This window comes from Typopeltis vanoorti, chromosome 6 (genome assembly GCF_054136105.1).
Source record: "Typopeltis vanoorti isolate ZY-2024b chromosome 6, IOZ_Tvanoo_1.0, whole genome shotgun sequence".
NCBI classification, from domain to species: Eukaryota; Metazoa; Arthropoda; class Arachnida; order Uropygi; family Thelyphonidae; genus Typopeltis; species Typopeltis vanoorti.
Window position 1 is genome coordinate 58,473,753 of NC_143554.1, and position 25,615 is coordinate 58,499,367.

At 34.9% G+C, this 25,615-nt stretch overlaps 1 protein-coding gene across 6 annotated transcripts in view; it reads left to right on the forward strand.

Moving 5' to 3' along the window:
* The window catches only part of Ppat-Dpck (Bifunctional Phosphopantetheine adenylyltransferase - Dephospho-CoA kinase), a 106,149-nt gene that overhangs the window by 46,149 nt on the left and 34,385 nt on the right, over window positions 1-25,615 (forward strand). For all 6 annotated transcript variants that reach the window (XR_016548449.1, XM_090394175.1, XM_090394174.1 and 3 more), the window contains 3 exons: window positions 12,197-12,411; window positions 16,233-16,364; window positions 16,466-16,720. Coding sequence is in view for 5 of the 6 variants with exons in the window: in XM_090394175.1 (XP_090250301.1) it covers window positions 12,197-12,411; window positions 16,233-16,364; window positions 16,466-16,720 (602 nt within the window). In the remaining variant the exon portion in view is untranslated. The remainder of the gene's footprint in view (window positions 1-12,196; window positions 12,412-16,232; window positions 16,365-16,465; window positions 16,721-25,615) is intronic.

Below are 25,615 nucleotides of genomic sequence, written 5' to 3' on the forward strand. Positions count from 1 at the left end.
TAGTTCAAGCAAAAATTACCAGTAATTTACAAGACTTGAAATACGTTAAGAACAATCCTTAATGAATGACTAACGAGAGGAGAAAGTGGAGTGCAAAACAGACAGCAATAGTAGAGATAGCATAGCTGTGAAGACGTGCATATGATTGGTACAGTATTAACAAAAGATTGTGTGACTCAATGACCAAGGCAGGCTGATGATTGTTGAGTTGAAATGCTGATCCTCTTCAACCGAATTCCAAAATATCTGAAACTGCCATAACAAAATTCACTGTCTATTTCTTAAAAGTTTTAAACTTTTTTCGTGTGCAAGATATATACAAGGGTGGTCTGAAAAGTTTTCAGCATAACAATGAAAAAACGAATTTATAATTTCAAAATTATTTATTTTTTCAGCGTAATCTTTCTTAAGACTAATACGTAGGCTGTTCAATAAGTTCATCATCATCAATTCCTGCCATGTACCCTCAAGGAGTGTACAGGATATGATAGTACTACATGAAAAAAAATTACATCATTACTAACTTCTTATCTACAATTTTCCTCCAAATCAGTCTGTTACTTGTCAAGACTCCAACATTATCAGATCTTATATTTCTATTGTCTAAGGCACTTTGTGCCGTATCAATCCACCTATATCTTGGTCTTCCTCTGGGTCGTTTTGCTGCCAACCTGCCAGAGAATACTTGTTTCACTAATTTTTCTTCGCCCATTCTGTTTAAGTGACCATACCACTGAGATTAGCTCTGCTAACGCATTCCTGGATGTTGACAATGTCAAGTTCTTTCTTAATATCCTCATTTTTAATATGATATTGCCATTGATGCCATCTGTTCACACCTCTAATCTTTCTCAGGTTTTACTTCTGATATCTGAGGTCTCTAGTCTTTGGTCAAGTGTTTTACTTCTGACCCAGCTCTCAGATCCACAAGTTAAAACTGGTTGGAACACTCTTGTATACAGCTAATTTAGTGTTTTGACTAATTTCTCTCTTATTCCATATGAATTTATTCAATTGACTTCCTACCATACCAGCTTTGCTGATTCTGTTGTCTATTTCTGTATTTAATTTACCATTTTCAGTAAAAATCGTGCCTAAGTAGCTGAAATGCTTTACTTGTTCCACAGGTTCTCCATTCACAACACAGTTGACATTTTCAATGATTCTGCCTATTTTCATTGTCTTTGTCTTTTTAATCTGACCTTCATACCATATCTATTACAACAGCTATTCAATTTAGTCAGAGAATCTTACAGACTTGTAGCGGATTTATTTAGAAGTATAACATCATCCACATAAAGCAAAGAGCTGACATTAATTAACATCCCCAATAAGTTCAATAAGTTATAAGACTATTTATACAGAAAACAGATTACCTTTAATCGTCATCATTTACATGGTCTTTTTTGAAGTAACTACCGTGAGACGCGATGCATTTGTCCCAACGTTGCATCCACTTCTTAAACAAATGTGAAAGTCCGTTTTTTGAGAGTTCTTTCAAAACCACCTCCGTAGCTTTTACGCATGCTTTGTTGCTTTCGAAATGGCGGCCTCTTAGTGTTTTCTTGAGCTGAGGAAACAGCCAGAAATCACACGGCACGAGATCAGGACTGTATGGAGGGTGTGGTAGGATATCTATGTTGTTCTTCTGCAATATGTGGCCTTGCATTATCGTGGTGCAATAAGAAGCCATTCTTCAGCAATGGATGCTTCCTTTTGACGTGCTGTACTATTGCCCGTAAAACATCCGCATAGTATTAGCCGTTTACAGTATTCCCGGGTTGTACAGCGTGTTGGTAAACAATGCCTTCATAGTCAAAAAAACATTATGGTCATAACTTTACCAGCCTATTTTAGTTTATGCTTTCTTGGAGGTAGGCGAAGATGAATGCTTCCATTCACTGCTTTGTTGTTTCATTGTAGGGTCATAGTGATACAACCAAGCTTCATCTTCTGTAATGATGCATTTTAAGAAGTTGTCACCTTCTTGTTCCAGTCTTTCTTTCCATTCTGTGCACACATCCACTCGATGCTGCATTTGCTCCGGTGTCAAGAGTTTTGGAATCCATCGGGCGCAAACACGTTTCAGTCCCAAATGTTCAGCCATGATTGAGTGAACACTTCCCACAGAAATATTCAGAACAACATGCAGCTGGTATACCGTAATTCTGCGATCCTCCTTGATGTTAATCGCTGCGTTGATCATTGTCTCTGTGATGGATGTTGAAGGGCTTCCCTCACGTTCAAGATCTTCCACATTTTGCCTTCCCTCCTTAAAAGTTTTATGTCAGCGAAAAACACTTGCCCTCGACATTGCTTCATCGTGGAAAGCTTCACATATCATGTTAAGTGTCCGATGCCGATTTTTGCAAACGCACACAAAATTTAATCGCATAACACTGTTCCGAGGATGCTTCCATTTCGATGACTGGTCGCGGCTCGTAGGCACACCGAAACAAGCTTGCGTTTAGTCACGTGACACTATGGCACATCAGCCCGTATACGCCATCTATCAACCTCTTTTGTTAATACAGACAGCAACATTTCTTTATTCCACAGAAAATAATATTGTGATGGGTGGTTTCGCCACAGTAAAATTAGTCTTATTACTTATTGAACAGCCCTCGTACATTTATTCCAGCAATGCTCCAGCCATTATCCCATCCCTGTAGTGGTTCTCAGTAAGATCTGCAAAATTCCCCTCTACAGCTGCAATTTGATTCAAAGAAACACTTACCAGTGAAGATTTTTATTTTGGGGAAGAAATAGAAGTCAGAGGGAGTCAAATCTAGGTAAGAGGGTGGATGTTCCAACAATTCATAGTGCAGATCCCTTAATTTTCCCATTGCCAAAACCTTTGTGGGCAGGTGCATTGTCCTGATGAAAGATGATTTTTTTCCTTCTGCAAACCAGGTCTTTTCTCACAAATATTTTCATCTAGTCTGGTTAAAAGATTGGAATAATATTCCCCGGTTATTGTTTTACCCTTTTAAAGATAATTAATAAACAAAATGTCTTAAGCACCCCCAAAACACCATGTCATGACCTTTCTTGCTGATGGAACCGACTTTGTCTTCTTTGGCACTGAGCAACTGGCTTCTGTCCACTGGTTTGACTGCTGTTTGTATTGTAGTGTGTAATGGTGAATCCAAGTCTCATCCATAGTAATAACTCGATGCACAAAATCAGTTTTATTCTTGTTAAATGCTCCAAGCACTGTTCAGAGATTTTCATGCGAGTGCATTGATCTGCTGGGAGCAAGCACAGCATCCATCTTGCCCAAAGCTTTTTCATATGCAATTCTTCATGCAAAATATATCTTACGCATTCTTTTGAAATGCCTATAGTCTCAGCAATTCCATGCACTTTGATTCGCACTTGATCAATGATTTCTGGTGTTGTTACACTTTTTGGACATCCTCCATTTGGATCATCTTCAAGACCGGTCGGCCATGTTTAAACTTGGAAGCCCATTTCTTAATTGTCGAGAACAAAGGAGAAGAGTGCCCATAAACTTTTATGAACTTCAAATGAATTTCTTTTGGCATCAAACCTTCTTTTATAAAGAATTTTATAACCACGTGATACTCAATTTTATCCATTTCAAGGGATATAGACAACACTTTTGCTTCAGATAGCTGTATAAAAAAAAAACTAATTTCACATGGATGCTTATGACAGATGTACCAACTTGGGGGGAAAAAATGTTGCTGATAGTGTTGCCATGTATGGTCGAGGCAGAGAACTTTTCAGACCACCCATGTATATGCGAAAATTTTTAATTTATTTTTTTGTAAACTAAAATCAAGGGTGCAAAATATTCACGAGGGCAAGGTATATTCGAGTAAATACAGTTTGCATGCATATGTAAATACGCACATGCATATACATCTGTATTTGCTTTCAGCATCCAATGACTGCATTATAAAATAATTGTTACCACTTATTTCATGCAATTGAAAATTTGGACAACTGTTAGGACAATTATTTTAAGTTAGATACTGCATTTGGAGGTACTATATAGCTTCATAAGCAAAACCATAAGTTTGCATAATGCAAACATGCATCCCCTCCTACAGCAGTGTCTGTGGGAGGCAATATAATGTTTCAGGAAATCCATGTTGCCCCCAACAGATGGTTAGGGTGGTGGCAAGAGAGCTCAGACCACCATAATCAGCTTTGATATTACATGTCTGCTAATGTACCCACTGAGATTCTTGATTCTATCAGGTCCTACTTTTGATTGTATGAATTATTCAGATTTACTATACATGAAGGCTGTTTCCTGTATATACAAAAATTGCAAACTGAATGAGGCTGTAATAGATTATAAATTTTTTTTAGCCACTAGCTACAACCCCTATAAAATAAATCCTATATGTCCCTTATTACCCATTGCTCAAAATCTGTGCTTATCCCCTATATGTTTGGTACTTGTAAAAGATAGCTAGAGGACTATATATAATCTCTACACCTCATGCAAATGACACATCAAACTAAGACCTCGTTCATTAACCTAAGAGCAAATTGACATGAACAGGATCTGTTCATGTCTAACTCAGAGAATATAAATATTGGTTACAATTGTTATGGCAAGTCAGGACTGGCAGATAATTTTTGACACTTCATCACACTGGACTTAGATATGTTTGTAGGGTAGGGAAAAAATTACAGGGTTGCATAGAGGTTATTACAAATATACAACTTTTGGAATCAGCGAAAGTATGATCTTGTTAATTTACCAAAAACATTAGTGGGTACTAAAGTAAAGTGTTAGCAAGGTCATGCAGTGCGATTGTGCCCCACACAAGGGCACTTGAAGTGAGGGGTGCCATTTCACAACGGGAAATATTTAAAAATATATAAATTTTCTTATTCTTGAATTATATCGTACTATATAAATTGCACAATTACAAATTATAGTTAATGCAATAAAAATGAAATTTGAAATCAGTCAAAGTATGAATTCTTAATCTAACATTTTTAACTTAATACATCACCAGTTTTATTATGATTTGTTTGAAGTGAAACGTTATCAATATTACCACAGATTTTATTTCACAGAGTAAGCATCAGCTCAGCGAAAATTGTATAAATATTCTCGATTGTTTATTATATTTTTAGTAGAAATTGTTAGTTTAAGACAGACTGTGAATTCATTCTTATGCTATGCTTTGCCTAGTACCATCGACAGGGTGTAACATAGAAGCAGCCTGCCTCACGAGCCTGCTTAATAAGGGCGCTCGTTCAACCGTATTACGGCAACAAGATGTTTTACAAAAATACACTGTTTAGTTTACCAAATTAAAAAGGCACCATTTCCCATTGACAGTTAAATATGTGCTTATTATATTTTATTAATAAAAAAAATTAGTCATACATACTAAAACTAAATATTTTAGAAACCACTTATTAGATACTTAACGTAACAACCCATAAGTATCATACAATGTGAATTTCATAAACTTTTATTGTGTGTGTACACACACACACACACACACACAGGGTGTCCCAAAGTTCATGCAACAAGAAGTAATTTTGATAGAAAACACAGGTTTTTAATTAAAAATTGTAATTTCTTATTGATAAAGTATACAGTATAGGGTTATGCATGGAATAGCATATTGGGTAAATGGCCTCCACGGCTTTGCTGGCACATACGCGCACTTTTGTCGAAATTTTCCATGACCATTTTGCATAAATGTGGCTGAATTTCATTGATACAGTGCTCAATTTCCTCCTTCAAGGCGTGGGTGGTCGTGAGCGTGTTGGCATAAACCTTAGACTTCAAAAAACCCCAAAGAAAAAAAGAAAAAAGTCCAACGGCATTAAGTCACATGATCTGGGCGGCCAATTCTGATCACCAAAATGGGAAATTACACGACCAGGAAATGACTCATGCAGTAATTGAATTGTTTCTCGGCATGTGGCACTGTCTTGTTGAAACCACGTCGTCCACATCCATATCTTGCAATTTAGGCACAAAAAACTGGATTATCATGTTGCAGTAGCGAGCACCATTAACTGTTATTGCCTTACCAGCCGAATTTTCGATGCCTCCAACCCAAAATCCGCACCAAACAGTGACACGTAGATGCATTTGTTTCTCAACAATCACTCGTGGATTTTCTGAACCCCAAATGCGACAATTTTGTCGATTAACGAAGCCATCAAGATGAAAATGAGCCTCATCGCAGAAGATGATTTTGTTCGAAAAATAAGCATCCGCTTGTTGTTGTTCCATAATCCATTCAACAAACTCTCTTCGCTGTGTGTGGTCAGTAGGCTTCAGTTCTTGAGTCAATTGAACTTTGTAAGCATAAAGATGCCAATCTTTCGTGAGAATATGCTGTAGAGAGCTTCTCGAAATGCCCAATTCAAGACCATGGTGCCGAATTGATGTTCCTGGACTCGCAGCAACACTCACGAACTGCTTCGATGTTTTCTGTTGAACAACTTGTTGAAGGACGGCCAGAGTGTATAAGATCACTAATTGATCCAGTTTCCTTGAATTTTTTAATTAATCTTTTCACAGTTGAAGTTAAATCACTATTCCAGCCATATTTTGTACGAAAATTGCGAACTGTAGCTGCCAAACCTTCATTATTTTTAAAATATTGCTCAACAATGAAAATGCGTTGTTCTTTCGTGTAATGCTCCATTTTTAATAACCCTGAACTGTCAGCTGTCATGCTGTCTTTTTTCTCGTTGGCAACACTTTACCGCACAAATGGTAAATTTAAATCTTGCGTGAATTTTGGGACACCCTTTATATATATATATATATATATATATATATATATATTAAATTATATTATGCATGAATTCTCCTACTCAAATTGCAAGTCACTATCACCCCAACTTTCACATTGGAGCGATAACTCACTCCCTGCAGTAAACAATACGCCCTCCATAACAGCAACTATACTGCAGAAATACAAAAAACAAATATATTACACAGACATTTGCAGACTGTGTAATATATTTCTCAACAAATAGTGCAATTAGAGACAAATGGGAATATAAACACTAACCAATGAATCGCATCTCCCCTCCAACAGAAACTGCTGTATAGACCCAAGCAAAACCACATGTTGCCGGTGCAACATATGGTTTTGCTTGACACTATCCCATCATGAACGTCTTAAAACTAAGAAATATATAGTGAATGTATTTCAGATATTATCGAAATTGGTTTAAGAGAATTAGTATTTCCATTCAATTGTCAGCTTGCTTTTTTGTTTGGGTCGTGTGATCTTTTGTTAATACCGCACCAATCATATGCACTTCTTAATAGCTGCTCTTTCTCTAGTGGCCTTCAGTTGTGCACATCTTTCACTTCTCATTAGTAATTTGTCAAGGATTGTTCATTATGTATCTCAGGTCTTAAATTACTGGTAATTTTTGCTTGATATAATGGGAAAATTAATAAAGAACATCTCGGGATGCAGAACATATAAGGAACTTTTTCAAACAGCAAGGAATTGAGAAGACTGGAAGATCCTGCTCATGAGAAGACTCACCTCGTCTTAGACGGAAGAGAAGAAGAAGAATGGGAAAGAAGATGACTCTATTTGGGTAGATAACTTTGATGTTGCCAAAGAAACTGCTCCTGAGGACAGAAGAAGTGATGGAGAATAGAAACTTCTTGGTAAGTCATACCCATTTTCAGTTTGTTTTTTTCTTGAAAACTTTAGTTTCCGAAAATCCCCACATATATCTCGCACTACAATTTTTTTAGCTTTAATTTTGGGGAAAAAAAAGTGCAAGTTATATTCGAGTAAATATGGTAATTTTTTTTGCTTTCAAATTCTTAAGTATGGATCGTTGGTTAAAGACTTGATTTGTAAAACACACAAAAGAGCAATATAGCAGAAGCAATTTCACTTCTCTCATTGATGATAAATTATTTATATTAAGTAAAAATGTATAGTATCTTTATAAATTTTGTTCTATTAAAAATAAATCATATTTTTTTGTGTAAATGTACATCTGAATTCAAATAAAACAGACATTTACAATGAAATATATTTTTATTATTATTTTGATAAGATATATGATGATAATGAAAATTAAAGAAGGGGTACCCAGATATCTGAAGTTTCAGAAACACTGATCTATCCAAAGTCTGAAACATAGGTGTGTATTACGCTGTTCGTTTTCTTAAATTCTGCTTTGAATTTGGATAGACGAATTAGCATGATATGCACTTCTTACATTTTTTTTCAGCGTCATTTCAATTTTGAATGTGAAACATATTGAGTGTACTGTGTACTCTGTGTTTAAGTAACTTTGGACAATTTTTGACTTTGATTTTAGTTGTGTACTTATTTTTGGATTTTTGATAGACAAAATTTTAAAGATAATAGTTTATAAATTATAAACATATTATTAATCAGCTAATGGACCATAGCTAAAAATCCTGTATATGTGGGGGGGAGGGGAGACTATCGGCAGATCACGCTGACTCGGCTCGACTTAAATTAATAAACATAGGTTATTAATGAGCTATAAAATCTTTAGATCTAGGTTTGTTTACACATTCTGCAATTGGCCCTTTCTTTATACTTTTTTGGTGTATTTTTACATCATTTCATTTTGTGCGGTTGCCTTTTGTTTTATAAAATATATTTATTGTTGTTTAGTAAATTTTTTGTGAATTTGGATTATTTTTGATGTAAAGTAAGTACGCCTATTATATTTTTGCTAAGTTTGAAAATCAGTTAAATTGTTTCATTTTAGTTAATTACCTTATTTTGAAAACAGAAGATTTTTATCTTATGTTGGGTAAACGTCTAGAAAATAATTTTCAATAAGAGATTTATTTATATATTTGTTCTTGTTCTGGTTGGAAGACATTGGGGTTGGGGTCCTTTTACTAATTTTTTTAATAAATAATTTTAATATTCTAGAAATGTATTAATTATTTAACAATTACCAGAATGTAAAAAATATTAAATAAATATCACTGAGAAATCGATCAGTGGCTAATATCTCTACATGTTAATTTTCAAAAAAATACCTATAATGTAAGCATATTTATTATTCAAAACATCTGAAAAATCAAATTCTGTAGTAAGTGTGTTAGCCCCTAGATGTCGTATAAAAAAAATAATAAAAAAACCAAAGAAAGAAGTTATCTGGTGCACAGTAGTTAATGATGCAGCTAAGATATCCTGTGTAACTGTAAATTTTTTGAGGTAATATAGGAATTATATAATTATTTTTCAATATCTGTAAAGTGTTGGGAAATATTAAAAAAACATATTCATGTTTTAAATTTGAAACTACTTTTTGCTATTAGGTGGGAAAGTAGAATAGAAGCAATAAATCCACTTAAAAATAATATCAAGGAAATTTACCAGGCTCTTTTTGATATTACAGAAGATGAAACTAAAGATATTGATTCTAGAGTTCAGGCAGACAACTTAATTTCAAAGATTTATTCGTTTAAATTTATTTGCTCTGTTCATGTTCGGTACGAAATCTTAAGTCTCATAAATGTTGCAATCAAAATAATGCAGAATCCGACATTTGATATAGGAAAAAGAAAATCTTGATTATGCTATACAAGAATTAAATACTTGCTAAATAGACCAATATTTTGAAAATGTTATTAGAACTGCAAAAGAAGTAACAAACGATCTTAATATTGAGCCTATTTTTCCAGATATTTTTTGCAAAAGAACAAAAACAAAAATGTTTGGTTACTAAGCATCAGATGAGACAACGCATGATCCTAAACAAAATTTTAAAATAAATTTTTTCTTCGCGATTTTAGACACGACAATAACTTCAGTCACGGGAAGATTCATACTCTTAAAACAACATAGCGAGGACTTTAAAGTTATAAGAGACATTAGCAAATTGAAAGATTGGAACGATGAAGATTCAATAAAACATTGTAAAGATTTGCACTTAAAACTGAGCGACAATCAAGATTCCGACAATCGCGATATTGATGGTATGACTTTATTTGAGGAATTAAAAACTTTGCAATGTTTTATTAAAAAAAGAGTCGGCTCCTCAGGATGTTGTAAATTATATATACGAAAATAAATTTAAAAAGTTATGCACAAGGGCACCTCCTACCCATGGCGTGGCACTTGGTGTTAGTGTTGTCCACTCCAATTTTGAATTGTTTTGACTACCACTAGATTGTTAATGACTGTTTAAAAATTGCTTGTGTTTAAGATGACTTGAAATCCAGTAGAATATTAGCAACGAAATAAATAAATCTTATGTTCTATAGTTTGCATTTAATATTGTTAAACCTAAGGTGAATTCTCAAATCTATACATTTTCAAGCTAACTTCGTTTGAAATTTCACATTTACATTCTTTAGCCTTTTTTTTTCCTTCCAAAATTTTCATATTGGAATATTGCTGAAACTTAATGTGATGCAATTTATGCTAAAAATTACAAGTGTCAAAGAAACTGGATACAAACCTTTTTTACATACGCATTCTGCATTTGTATGATGAATGAGGAACTTGGAAACTTGGTTTTTCATTGCATGAAACATGCATATCAGCCAGAGAACACACAATTACTAGACAGAATACATAACTTCTCAGCAAATTAGTTCTTTTGGCAATCATTTCAAAAAAACATCACTGCATGTCTTAATTTTATAGTATAGGTTTCAATACTACGGTGTCTATAGTGTAGTTACTAGATATATTTGTTATTGAATATATTCAGGTAGCTACTCTCTTCCATTCTCCAGGAAGGGAGGTGAGAGGGGAAACCTTTCAATGTTAATATGCTAAGTTTAAATCCAAGAGATTGTTCTTCTCAACGGCTTCACATTTCTCCAAATTAAGCAAATACATTTTCCCTAAAGGGAAAAAAAAAACAGTGCATATTCTTTCTACAATCTTAATTGTCACTTTAATTAGCAACGAAATAAATCTTATGTTTTATAGTTTGCATTTAATATCGGTAGCAATTCCTTAATTTTTGTTTTGCATTTACAGGCAGCTATTTTTGTCTAATTAAAGGATATCGTGGAGTTCTGGCAGATTCCAGAAGCAGCCTTCGGGATTTCATTTGCATCCATATAGTTAAATGAAGGTTCTTTCCACTGAATTGAATCCAGTGGAAGAAAACTCTGATCTGGCTGAATCAGTGCCCTGTGTGTGTGTGTTAGGAGGGGGCACTTTGTTAACTTAATATTTAATAAAAATGGCTGCTCATGTATTGTAGACCATGCCATCAAATTACTCTCATCTTTTATTTTCTGTTTTTTAAGTTTCTTTCGGTATTTGGCTGCCAGTGTATCAGGTTGTTGCTGTTTACTATTGGGTAGTTGTATTTCACAAACAGATCTCTTACTCTCTTGATATTCGTGTTCACATCTAGAGATTATAGGCTCACGTGTAGTTCATTCCAATCCAGCAACTAATTGGATACACATACATATTATCACAACTGTAAATTATTAGTAAATCCTTGGCCTCTAATTGAAGTATTTCTTTTCAATTATTCTTTTCCTCGTTTCTATTTCAGTCTTTTCATGTTGTTTGTGTCTCATTGTTATTTCACACACACCTTTTCACAATTCAAATATACATCCTAAAATGCATTATTTTCCATACCCCACCCTCCATGCAGTCTTGATTTCAATTGAGAAACTTGCCATAATTTATAGCATGCCTGGTGATACAGAAACAGGAATCTGAGACAGTTTCCATGTCTATGCAAAATCAAGGATAGTCTGAACTGTTTCATCCCTATAAGCATGAATATGTTAAAAACTGTCTTAAATAAGCAAAATTGGTTGAGGAGGTGCCAATGTGAATACTTAATTACTGTCAGTGATGTTTTGTGTGGATGCACATAAGTTTTTTTTTTTGTTGTTGTTGTTTTTTAATACCTATGAAGAAACTTTGTTGACCAAGATGAAGTATTAATGTAAATTATAAGTAAATACTTCACTTATTTACATAGTTATTATTTAGATACTTGTTTTATTCATTAAAATATAATGTGAAAAATTAAGTATCCAAATAGCTATACTAGATCAATTAAAAGGAAATTTCAGATCTACAGCCATTTCCAAATTTCCTTCATTATGGTAATGAATATCAGAGAAAAATTGCAAATTTTGTAATCATTATTATTTATTTTTTTTTTTTGAATAAAAATATGTTTGTTATATGTCAGTTAATACTTTCTGGTTTACTCTTTCTAGAAAAGCTTTTATGGGAGTTAATAGAACCTATAGATGAGAGAACTGACAGTGTGATAGAATTTCTTCAAGATATTGATCCCACTGTTGAATACCATGCTGTTCCCATATATGACCCATTTGGTCCATCAACAGAAATAGCTGACATGGATTGTATCGTTGTAAGTGAAGAAACAGTAAAAGGTGGTTTAAGAGTTAATGAACAAAGAGAAAAAAAGGTAGAGGCAATATGTTCAAAGAATGGCATTCTTTCATAAGGTTTCTAAATATTTTTATTATTGAATAAAAAAATAAGCTTTGTAATAAGTTATTTGAACCTCAAGATACATTTAAGCATAGACTTTTTATTTCTCTTAACTGGCTAAATATAGTTAAATTTATTAGCCATAAATAATTTTAAATTATTGTAAATATTAATATGATTGCTCCTCCATTGGCCAAGGACTCATCAAAGGAGTGCCTTTCAAACACTCATACTTAAATGCCTATTATATTTCCATAAACACATTGACTGAAAACATGCTCACAATATCCAATGATAGCCTATTCCATACACTCGCCACTTACCAAAAGAAAAACCCAGATCTCTTATGCTTCTTAACGATATCCCTAGCCAGCTTCTGCTGCTGATCCTGAGTTCTGCTTCCACCATCCATAAGCTGCATAATCTCACTCGTCTTATTGTAACATCCCCTTAATAATGTTTGTATATCTTCCACTATTCCTCCAACCAGGTTCCAGAAATCCACTTGCCCTTACTACAGACGAGTTCTCAGACACGTGGCGAATGAATTTTCAGCCTCAGTCTACTAAGTTAATTGATCATAGGTGGGTGTCAAGAAGATTAGTTTTATTTCTAGAGAGCTGGAAATAAAACTTCTGGATATGAAATCCATAATTCAAACATTAAAGCATTTCCTTTTAGTGAATCGCAAAAACACTTGCAATTTTAGTCTGCACACCTCATGTATTGGAAGTTTTAAATATTAGTGGCTTGAAAAAAGTTTCATGTTTTGGTCTTGAGAGCAAGGTTTTTCTGTATGTGTAAACCTTAGCTCACCACTGTATCAATACTCAATACTAATGTACTGTAGGCTTAATGAGTGGGATTCATATAGTAAAAAAAAAAAATCAATTTCCTGACATGTAGCCTCATGGAGTGTTCAGGTTGCTGTGACAGCACTACATGATTGTTTCCATTATTATTAATCTCCTTTAAACAGTTTTCCTCCAAATCCATCTGTTACTTATGAGCACTCCAGTATTGTCATATGTAACATTTCATGCTTCTAAGGCAGTGTTGTCTATTTCCAGATTAAAACTGCCATCTTCACTAAAAACTGTGCTTAAATAGCTGAGATATTTTACTTTTCTATAGGATCTCCATTCAGAATGCGGCTGAACTTTTCTATTTAAGTGGCCATACCACTTTAAATTAGCTCTGCTGACACATTCTTGAATGCTAATAATGTCAAGTTATTTTCTAATATCTTCATTTTTAATAATTGTACCATTAATGCCATTGGTTCACTCCTCTAATTTTCCTCAGAATCCTCATATCTGTAGTCTCTAGTCTTTGATCAAGTGCTTTATTTCTAACCCAACTCTCAGATCTATAACTTAAAATTGGTGTGACCACTGTCTTGTATGATGCTAGTTTGGTGTTTTGGCTAATTTCTCTTTTATTGCATAAAAATTTCTTCAGCTGGCTGCCTACCATACCAGTTTGGCCTTTTCTGTTGTCTATTTCCAGATTTAAACTGCCATCTTCACTAAAAATTGTGCTTAAATAGCTGAAATATTTTACTTGTTCTATAGGATATCCATTCAGAATGCAGCTGAAGTTTTTTATACCCCTGCCTATTTTCATAGTTTTGGTCGTGCCAGATTTGTTACAGTTATTCAATTTAGTTTGAGATTCCTGGAGACTTGCACTATATGTGTTTAGGAAAGATTCTAATATCAGGCCTAATGTCACTTTCTTTTATAATATGATGTATATAAATGAAGAATAAGAGTGGAGATAATGTGCATCCTTGTCTTACCCTGATTTTACAGGAAACCATCTTCCTGTATTTCTGCTATTCTAACTGCTGACTGACAACTTAAATTTAAAAAATAAAATAAATAAAAAATATATATATACACATTCTTAATATCATTAGTTAACTTACTAGCATATTTATTCAAACTATATATGCTTCATGCATGGGCATATATTCAGGATGTGCTAGGTGTGTAATGCACACCCACTGAATAGCAGTTTCACCAATATTTTGGCATTTATTCCTGTTAGACTCCCCTTAATTGTTTGCTGGCTTCGCATGATTCCTAAAATTGAAAAGAATATACTGATTCTCATAAAGAGATGTTTCGATGTTAATAGCCCAGGTCACACACCTGGGCTATTAACACATTCGTGACACCTTTTGAGCCCTCTAAAACAGACATGTTTTAGAGAGCTCAAAATAGCATTTCAAAATTTTGGAATGCTAAGAATTTGAAAATGCCTTTCAAATTCTTAGCATTCCAGTACTTTTAAACAGTCCAGAAGGCAAGGCAGGGTGTGTGTGTGTGTGCTGAGACAATAACACACACCCAGAAGTAATTAATGACTATGATTGGTTATTGTGTGAAGCGATCCAATTGAATGTTGTCATTTGTCATGAGTTGCCGTTTTTGTTTTCAGAGTTTCATCTGTTTTGCATGCGTGATGTGTTCATATCGCCGATAGAGAAGTTTTTTAATATATATAATTTTCTATAAATAATTTATAACTTTTTTTGTCCATATTTACAATGGGGAAACAGTGTTTGCAATGTACTGAATGTCCCATTTTCTACCAGAGCTTTCATGGATTGTATGATTATAGTTGGAGGTTAGAACTTGTGTATAAATAGTAAGTAAAACAAATAATTTTCCAAGTGATTACTTTTTCCAATTTCTGTGCATATTATGTGGCTGTATTTTAAAATTGACAGAAATTCAAATTATCCGTGTCTCACTCTAGTATTTGCCAATGATAATCTAATCTCACCATGGAGTGTAAAATTTTGTGCTTCTCACATAAACGACATGTGTGAATCATTCCATATTTAAAATTATATTAATTGATAAAGCATTCAAATTATCCTGTAATTCATTTCATTGGACCAATTAAGATGACTACTGATGCATGCATAGTGTGCATCAGTACTCGTAAAACTTTCATACATTGATAAAAATGCAATCATATAGTCGAATCAATGTCAATTAGTTAGCAGAGGTTGCATAAACCACATGACAGCACACCCAACCTTAATATCTGTGCGATTCCACTGGCTTCATGTAATCAAAAAGTTGCTCATCACCATGAAATATTACTTAGTATGAGTTCTATTTTTAATTCTATTGGTTTCATTTCTAACAGACAGCAGACATGGAAAAAAAAAAAGCATATATCACTTGAGTGGCATGTTCTGAAATTCTGAAATAATGCTAAATTTGATTTGGGAAATTTTATTACATTTATTACTTGATATATAAAACACTGAGAAAAATTAGTTCTTTCATAGGTTGTGGTTGAAAACATTGGTTCAAGTGCAGTGCTGAAGGTATCCCCTCACTGATCGATTGGCAAGCACTGTTGAAATTCAAAGTTGGCAGAATTGCAGTTATACAGTAGTCATCATTATAGAACCCATTTGAACAAATAGAGTATTAACAAAACCTATACTGAAACAGTTTTTCTTTTGTTTTATTGTGTGTGCACACACATGCTTTATGTAAGTTAGAGACAGTGTTCTCCTGTGCTCACACTGCTAATGTTGGAGTTTCCTAATGCTCCGCCATGTTTTATTAGATTTCAGATTAATCACAATTGATGAATAGTCTTGAATGTTAAATAATGTTAGTTTTTTAGTAATTATGTGTGTGATGTAAAATTATTTAAGCTCCTGAATGTGATTCATAAATAACTCTTTGAATGTCTGCTTTTAAGTACCTATAGAATGATGATTAGCATGCATTTATCATGTCAGCTTCATTTTAAATTGTACAGGGCATGAAGAAATTAGAGATTCACACCATTCCTATTTTGGGTGATCCTTATAGAAGTGAAAATAAAGATCTGAAATTAAGCTCTTCATCTCATCGTATGCAACTGCTAGGAAGTCTGTTAAAACCTCCTGTGGTGAGTTCAGAAAGTTATAGCTATTTTTTTTATTATATATGGATTTCAATAATTGTTCATCAGTTTTCCATTTTAGCTTAATTATTTATCATTAATTTCAGCCCAAGCCACATCTGCCTTCACACCCTTACCTTATAGGTGTAACAGGTGGAATTGCCAGTGGAAAATCATCTGTTGTTCAGTATTTGAAGCAGCTTGGTGCAGCTATCATAGACTGTGATAAATTAGCTCATATCACATATGAACCAGGAAACAGAGTGTATAGTCAACTAGTGCAAAAATTTGGAAAAGAAATACTTCATCCAAATGGAACTATAAATCGAAAATCCCTTGGTGCAAAAGTATTTGCTGATGAGGTAAAAATTAATTTGTGAATTTCTCTTAAATGGTTTAACCTTTTATCATATCAGTAAAGTGTAGGCATTTTTTGCTAGAATATTAAATATTTTGTACATATGATCAGTTCAACAAATTATGCAAAATTCTACTTGCCATGAAAAAAATGTACTTGCTGAAGACCTCTATCCTTCATTTTTTTAATATGTCCCAATAAGAATTCCATAAAGTGATTAGTGGTGCTGCATCATTATTTTGAGAGCATTTTGATTTTGTGAGAATCATTTAGAAGAAAAGTCAATAAATAATAAGACTAAGAATATTTTGATTGTTGATATTTGGTCTTTTTTTTTTTTTTTTTTACTAAATATGAGACATTTCTTTGGATTTTATTGGACCATGATTTTTTATATAAATATATGTATACAATCGTCAACCAGTTTCGCCAGCTTGGGTCTGTCTGGCTTTTTCAGGACGAGAATGGTTATATTAACATTAAATGCTTCAACAAAAGAATGCAGTAACAACCTTAAAATCAGTTTAAAAAAATTGAAAAAGATGCAAGACATTAAGAGCATAAAGCATGGAGAATTAATCATTGTTAATAATTTTAATTAAAACTATAAAACACGATCTACTAACAATCATTAATTCTCCACGCTTTATGCTCTTAATGTCGTGCATCCTTTTTAATTTTTTTAACTGATTTTAAGGTCGTTACTGCATTCTTCTGTTGTAGCATTTAATGTTAATGTAACCATTCTCATCCTTAAGAAGCCAGACAGACCCAAGCTGGCGAAACTGGTTGACGATTGTATACATATGTTTATATAAAAAAATCATGGTCCAATAAAATCTAAACATGTCTCATATTAGGACTAAGAATAGTAAAGTTAACATTGATTTTTTTGGAAAATATAATTTGTTACTAGAAATACTCTTTATGTTACATATGTTCTGTAATTTCTTGAAGTTAAGAAAAAAAAAGATTTTTTTAATTTTTTATTATATGATTATGAGTCTTGTATATGATTTATTAATTTTTGCTGTTATCATACAATTGGTTTGCAGTATTTCAGTATAATGTTTTGATTACTTGCAATCACAGAATCATCCTATACATTCCATAATACCCAGCTAGTGTAGTTAATTACATCTCTTTTGTTCTTAATTGATCAGCAAATACTTATTTGAATTTTTTGGTCTCTCACAATAATCATATACCATTTGTATAATCTGGGCTATGGGAGTTAGGTGGTACAGCTGTTTATTAAAATCTGCACTAGAAGATCTTTAAAGTGATATCTATTAAACTTTTTAAATATCTTTATCTTAATTAGTGGTGCTCCTTTCACTGTAATTTTTCCTTGCCAACTAATATATATTTGCTAACTTTGATTTAGCTGTTAGTCTCAAATAGACTAGTCTCGAAGATACTTCACATGCAGACTTTGCTTATGCTTGGGTAAGGGATTAAAACAAGAATATAGTTTTGGGAAAGTATAATATACTACATTCACAAACTCTTCTGGTACTTAGTGAAGCAAGATGCAGATAAGCTTTGAGAAAATCTTTATATAATTAAATGATGATGGCTTCATGGCTTCTCCCATATGCCGGAGGGTTGGGTCTACTTCTGGGATGACCCGGCCCATGTTGGGGAAGATATCTATTTGTATATATGAATGTAATAATAAATGAGATGATCCCAAACATCCATAACCATTGCAAGATTAAAACCTGCAGCCTATTGGATGTAGAAGAGAGAGGTGCAGGAGTTCTGAGATAAGTATTGAGATCGTGTGACTAAACAAGGTAAGGAGAAAATATTGTGTGCAGATTCTATGATCAGAGGATTATTTAATGAAAGTAACGAAATCCTATTTTCCTGGCACAAAAGTTAATATTAGTGATGCTGTCCAGATGCAGAAAGATAGTGACAGAATTGTGTTTGTTAGCACTAATGGCATGAGAGATGAGAAGTATTCTCTGAGGGAGGATGTGAAGGAGTTGGACAAAACAAAAAAAAAAAAAAAGAGTGAGAAGGTGAGATTATAAGTGTCCTGCCATGCCACGAGAGGGATGAACTGAGGAGGAGGGCACTGATAGCAATACCCTCCTCCTACACAGGTTGTGCAGAAAGAATGATGTATGGTCTAAGTTTGATAGAATTGTATAATGTTCACAGTCTGGTTTTAGCATCAGGTGTCTAGAGAGCTTTGCACTTCAGCACTCTCAGTAAACAAAGTCTGGAAAACCTTAGCAGTTAGGGTGGATGTAGGTGAGTGTCCAGGAAGGCCATAAGGCAAGTGATTGTGAGAATGACTAATAAAGGCAGAATCTGGTCTATCAAACAACAGTATTGAATACTGTTGACTTGACTATTCAACTGTATTGAATAGTCAGTTCAGGAAGTAAAGGTGGATGGGACCCTAAAGTGATGCTACAGTTTCTGTATACTTATGTCAGAAGTATCAGGAACAAGAGGGAGGAGTTTTTGGCATTGGTTAGTGCAACCTCACCTAAAGTTATAGGTAATTACTGAGACTTGGCTAACAGTAGATGATGCAGTTACAGGGATAGGATGTGAATGGTTTAGTGTTTAGTATGGTAGAAGGGGTACCACTGATGATAGATGAATTGTAGCAAAAAAAAAATACAGTTGAGAGGGTTGCTGTTCTTTTGAAGAAGTCTGATGTTGAGATTGAGGCCAATAAGACAGTATACGGTTTGATTGCTGCTATAGGCCAGGGAGTTACAGGCATGATCAGGAAGACATGCATCAGCAAATTAGTAGAGTGAGTGCAGGTCAAGTATTTATTATAGAGGACTTCAATTTTGGAGATATAGACTGGAAGGAAGAAAGATCACATAGCAGGAAGGAAATGGAATTTATTATAAAAGGTAATTACTTGAGGCAGCAGGTGATGGAGGGGACTCGGGGTACCAGAGTATTGGATCTGGTTATAGGATCAGAAGCTATCCATTACCCAAGTGGTCATGTTGCCTCTGATTGGGAAGAGTGACCATGCATTCCTCACTTGATGTTGTAAAGCATGAGGAATGTTCTGTCAAGAAGTATATTTGGAACTACAAGGCAGGTGATTATGACAAGCTTAGGTGGAAGCTTGAAGCTGTGCCATGGCATAAAAACCTACAAGAGAAGGATGTTAGTAGAGCACGGGAAATAGTTCGGGGACATCTGGAGGAAGCACTATCAGATTGTATACTCTGAGTCAGGAGGGATAATCAGGTACAGTTAATGAGTAGTATCATTAAACATGAACTGAAAAAGAAGAAATTGTGGAGGGTATATAAGGAGAATGGTGACCAGCAAGTTCATGAACAGTACAGGCAGGAAAGGTGACCAGTATGGTAATCTCAAAATCAGATTATGAGAAGAAACTAGCTGAGGATGCCAAAGGAAATCCCAAAGAATTCTTTCATTATCTTACAAGTAAGAGAAAGGATAATCTTTTAGTGAGTGCTGATAGTGGTAAGGTGACAGAACCTAACTAAATAGTTGAATTACAAAGTGACCACTTTGCAAATGGTCAGCATCCAAGTGAGCTTACTGCTGTGATGTGACAGACTGGTGAGAGAAGAGGTGGATGAATTAAAGATTATTATTATTATAAGATTCTTAGGATATTGCAGAATCCCAATGTGAATACAGCCTTGGGATTAGATGATATCAGCTCACATTTTACGATAAGATAGAAGGAAACTGGCAATGCATCTGACTAGGCTCTGTCAAAGTTTCAAAGGAGTGAAAAGATAGAAAAATGATTCCTTTGCATGAAGAAGGCTCTAGTCCGATCAGTATCTCTGGAGTGGTGATAAAAGTACTGGAAGAGCTTCTCAAAAAAAATTCAGGAATGGGTGGATAAGAATATGATGCACTAAGAGGGGCAACATGACTTTGTGAAGTTGGTCATGTCTTAGTAATTTACTAACTTTTTATAATAGTGACAACTGAGTTGGATGAAGGGAATAGTTGCACAATGATTATGCTGGATTTTGCAAAGGCATTTGTAAGAACACCACATTTAGAACTTACGCAAATTAGAACAAATAGTGATAGATATGACACTGGTTATGTGGATAGGAGGATAGTTGTTGAATAGATACCAAAAAAGTGGTATCCAGGAAAACTAATGGTGTGATAGGGTCGTTACTCGTTACTGTTTAATTTGTTCATAAATGATACAAGAAGTAATCCAAAGAGAATATTTGGTTGTTTGCTAATGAACCAAAATTGGGCAGAGTTAAGGTGGTATGGAGAGTTTACAGGATGATTTTAAATAGGCTTGAGTATGGATAAAAGATGATGGTTGCCCATTTAATACTTTACATTTCTCCACATTAGTGGAGAAATGTAAAGTTCCTCTGTATAAGCCCTCAATGCATCCACACTTGGATTGCTGTGCTCATGTCTGGTCACCTGGGCTTCTTGGGAATGAGGAAGCAGTAGAGGATCTGGATGCTAGTGACCAAGATGGTGAGTGGTCTGTGGAATGTTCCGTATGAGGATAGATGAGTTGTCAACCAACTTCAGCAAACCCTATGAGGTTTGCTGAAGTTGGTTGACAAGTGAAAAAGAGTGGATATTTATCATTATGTGATGCCTCCATGCAGTCCAAAGACTCGTTGAGAGACGGCACCTACTCTACAACTCTCTCTCTCTCCACCTCAATCCACCAGCTACAATGAACTGCAGCCACCATCACCAACGCCATCTACCACCACTAGTATTTTCAGACAATCGCAAACATCCATGCCCACGGCAAGATTCAAGCCCACAGCCTTTCCGCTGGACAGACGTTAACCACTTGGCTAACCAGACCCATCTCATATGATAAAAACATTTAAGTTACTAAAAGGGTTTTATAGATCAATGTAAGGGAAATATTTCATCACTTTGCTACAGAGGGCAGATCAAGAGGTCATCTCTGGAAGTTGAGTAAGAGTATGGTTAATAAGGGGTGTGAGGACTAGATTTTTTGCTTGGAGAGCAGTGAGTGAATGAATGAAACGGGTTGCCAGAGACAGTTGAGTGCATTGTCTGTTAATGGTTTCAAAGAGAGGCATGATAGATATTGTGTGGATAGTTTGGATCTCTTGTGATGAGTGTTCAGACTGCATGGAAGTGCCTGTACAATATTATTGGTTATCTATTTTGTATTTGATCTGAATTAGTTGTAACCCTTAAGGTGTCACAATCTTATGGTAGTGAGTCATGAAACACAAATGAGATTTTTAAAAAAAAAGTGTATTATTAGTATCTTGTTTCATGAGAACTATATAATGACAATTTAATTTTTATTAATAAGTGAGAAGTTGGAAATTCCAGATTGAGCACTTAGAAGTAAAGGGATACAAGTGACATTTTGAAAGAAAAAAAAAAGTTACTTCTTCATGATATCTGGAAATCTCTTATTTGTGTAACATACAAGAACTCTATTATACCAGTATCTACCTACACACTTCATGCAACAACATACAGACTACACATGATGTACTCATGACAAGCATTAATTAGTTATTATATTATCAATTGCTTTCATTTAAAAAAGGGGGGTGCGTAAGAGTCAAAGCTGTATAACTGAGAGGAGACCTCCACATAACCTATAAAGGAATGCGGAGAACCGACCAGGGCTTCTGACCTAATGTCCAATCCTCACCTTCTCGTGGTGCACCCTGTTGGGTATCTACCTGGATACTCAACGAACGAGGATGGGCTGGCAATTTGGGATTTAGCCGACCAAATTGTATTCTTATTGGCTTAAACCAATATTGAAAATGATGGTACAACATGACAAAATTTCATGCCAGCTGGGGGCGTCGCCCGGTTAAACAAGGCCCCCATTATTTTCACAAGGGAACCAGGGCGAACAGCGAAAAGTCAGCTACTGGAACAAATCCTAAAACACACCCCAACTCAACATCAGCAACCAACACAACAACCAGAATTAAAGATCGGTACTATCAACATAAGAAGCCTGAATGGCAAAGAAATGGAGCTAGCTGAAGAATTAGATAAGTACCAAATCGACATAATACGGGTGGCTGAAACAAAAAAGACAAACTGGTGAGATCTTTCTGAGCAATAAATACAAAATGTTATATTCAGGAAATGACAATCAAGGAAAAGGAGTAGCCATAGTATTCAACACAAAATACGAGGCTAATCTTCTTGAATGGCAGGCAGTCTCAAGTAGAGTGATGTGGGCAAATATCAGAAAGGGGAATTGGACAATGAGACTTATTTATGCCTATGATCCCACAGAAGGTTTTACTAAGGTAGAAGTGGAGGAATTTTTTGATGCTTTAGAAAAAGCAACTGATACAATGAAAAAGGAAAAGTTGGTCCTTGTTGGGGATCTAAATAGCAGAGTAGGAAATGATTGTCAGACATAACAAAAATATTTTGGGAAAATTTGGAGAAAAGAGCAAAGCTAATAATAATGGCAAATGCCTGTTGGATTTATGCTCAGGACATGGACTGGTTATTACTAACACTATGTTCCAACATAAAAATGTGCACAAATTCACATGGAGAGAAGAGGCAAGGAATAAGAAAAGTCTCATTTACTATGTTATTGTTAATAGTCATGTTTTCTCCGTGGTGCAGAACACCAGAGTGTACAGAGGATTTGAAAATGGAAGCGATCTCTATTTAGTATTGAGCAGGATAAAATTGAATTTCATATTGAAAAGAATAACATGTAAGAAAGTTTTAAAGCGAATAAAAGTTGAGCAGCTCTCAGATGTGAACTGCAAACTAAAATACACAAAGATTATCGAAGAAAAATTGATAGAGTTTGAGAACAGGAACCAAACCTTGGAGATTCAGTGGCAAGCCTTGAAGAAAACCCTGATTGATTCAGCAAGAGAGGCATGTGGTGAGGTTGTCTGCAAGGATAGAAAAATCAGAACTCCAGTGGCAAGAGATTCAGTGGCAAGCCTTGAAGAAAACCCTGATTGATTCAGCAAGAGAGGCATGTGGTGAGGTTGTCTGCAAGGATAGAAAAATCAGAACTCCATGGTGGACACAGGAAGTTAAAGAGACAGTGAAGGAAAAGAAGAAAGCATATCAAAAGTTCTTGGCAAATAAGTCTGCTTGTGCTCTTAGAGAATACAGAGACAAATGTAAGAAAGTTAAACACTGTGTAAAAACTGGCAAAACAAAAGTCAGGAGGACTTTGGCAAGAACATAGAAAATAAATATCAAGAAGGCGGCAAAATATTCTGGAGGTTGTTGAAGAAGCTTAGAAATGGAGGAAAGAGTATGTGAAAAAAAGATATCCTTGAAGTATGGAGTAATTAATTCGAAAAATTGCTAAATGAAACAAGCAGTGAGAGCACAGTGGTAAAAAAAACACTCAACAGGCATGCAGTCAAGAATACATATCCATACTTGAAGTAGAAAAAAACCATCAAAGGCTTGAAATGTGGAAAGGCAGCAGGAGTAGATGATATTTGACCAGAAATGCTGAAGTATAGTGGTATAAAAGTCTTACAGTGGCTGCACTGCATAGTTCAGAAAGCCTGGACAGAGGGACGAATTCCTGATGATTGGAGTAGAGCTCTCATAGTACCCATATATAAAAAGGGAAATAAAACTGAATGTGAGAATTACAGAGGTATTTCCCTACTGAGTGTTCCTGGCAAGATCTGTGCAAGTATACTTCAGAAATGGTTGAGAAGAATTGTGGAAGAACAAGCTTGGTGAAGAGCAAGCTGGATTCAGGCCAAATAGAGGCTGTCAGGATCAGATCTTCACTTTACGACAAATAGTTGAGAAAGCATGGGAATATAACAAAGATCTGTATTTAATAAATTTAGTTTAATCCTTTATCCAAGTGTGAGCCGACAAAGTTTGCGCCTGAAAGTATCTTCAGGACTGGGGTAAGGTGTTACAACACTGGGCAACTCGTTGCAAAGGTGGAGCAAGCTAACATCACTCCTATCTCAGTATCTCCCATAAAGCAAAACACATCTCCTTGTGGATATGTCTAATGTTAAGCATTAAGGGAGGGGCCACTACCCAGACTAGTTCCGACCTTTATTGAGGTCTCTTTAGTGGGTGCCAGGCCCAAGTGGAGATACCAGGCAGAAGCATTAGCAAGTCCATCTCTATCTATAGGAGTTGCCAAACAGTGTGCCACCTTTTTAATAAATTACTCTGGATTTAGAGAAAGCTGTTGAAAGTTTATTTTTCACTTGGTTAGACTACAATAAATTTAGTTTAATCCTTTATTCAAGTGTGAGCAGACAAACTTTGCGCCTGAAAGTATCTTCAGGACTGCGGTAAGGTGGTAAAATGCATAACATTAGACCCTTAATGCATAACATTAGACATATCCACAAGGATGTGTTTTGCATTATGGGAGATGCTGAGATAGGAGTGATGTTAGCTTGCTCCACCTTTGCAACGAGTTGCCCGGTGTTGTACCACCTTACCCCAGGCCTGAAGGATCTGTATTTAAGTTGTATCAATCTGGAAAAGGCATATGATAAGGTGCCAAGAGAGAAGCTATTCAATACTCTACAGTTATATGGTGTCAGTGGGGCATTATATCAAGCAAAACTTAGTCTTTATTTACGTTGCAAGTCAGCAGTTAGAATTGAAGGAAGTACAGGAAGATGGTTTAATTTTAAATCTGGTGTGAGACAAGGATGTACATTATCCCCTCTGTTATTCATTATCTATATGGATCACATTATGAAGGAAAGTGTTATTAAACATATCAGAATTGGAGATGTTAATGTCAGCCCTTTGCTTTATGTGGACGATGTTATACTTCTAAATAAATCCGCTACAAGTTTGCAAGATTCCCTGACTAAATTGAATAACTGTTGTAATAGATATGGTATGAAGGTCAGCATTAAAAAGTCAAAAACAATGAAAA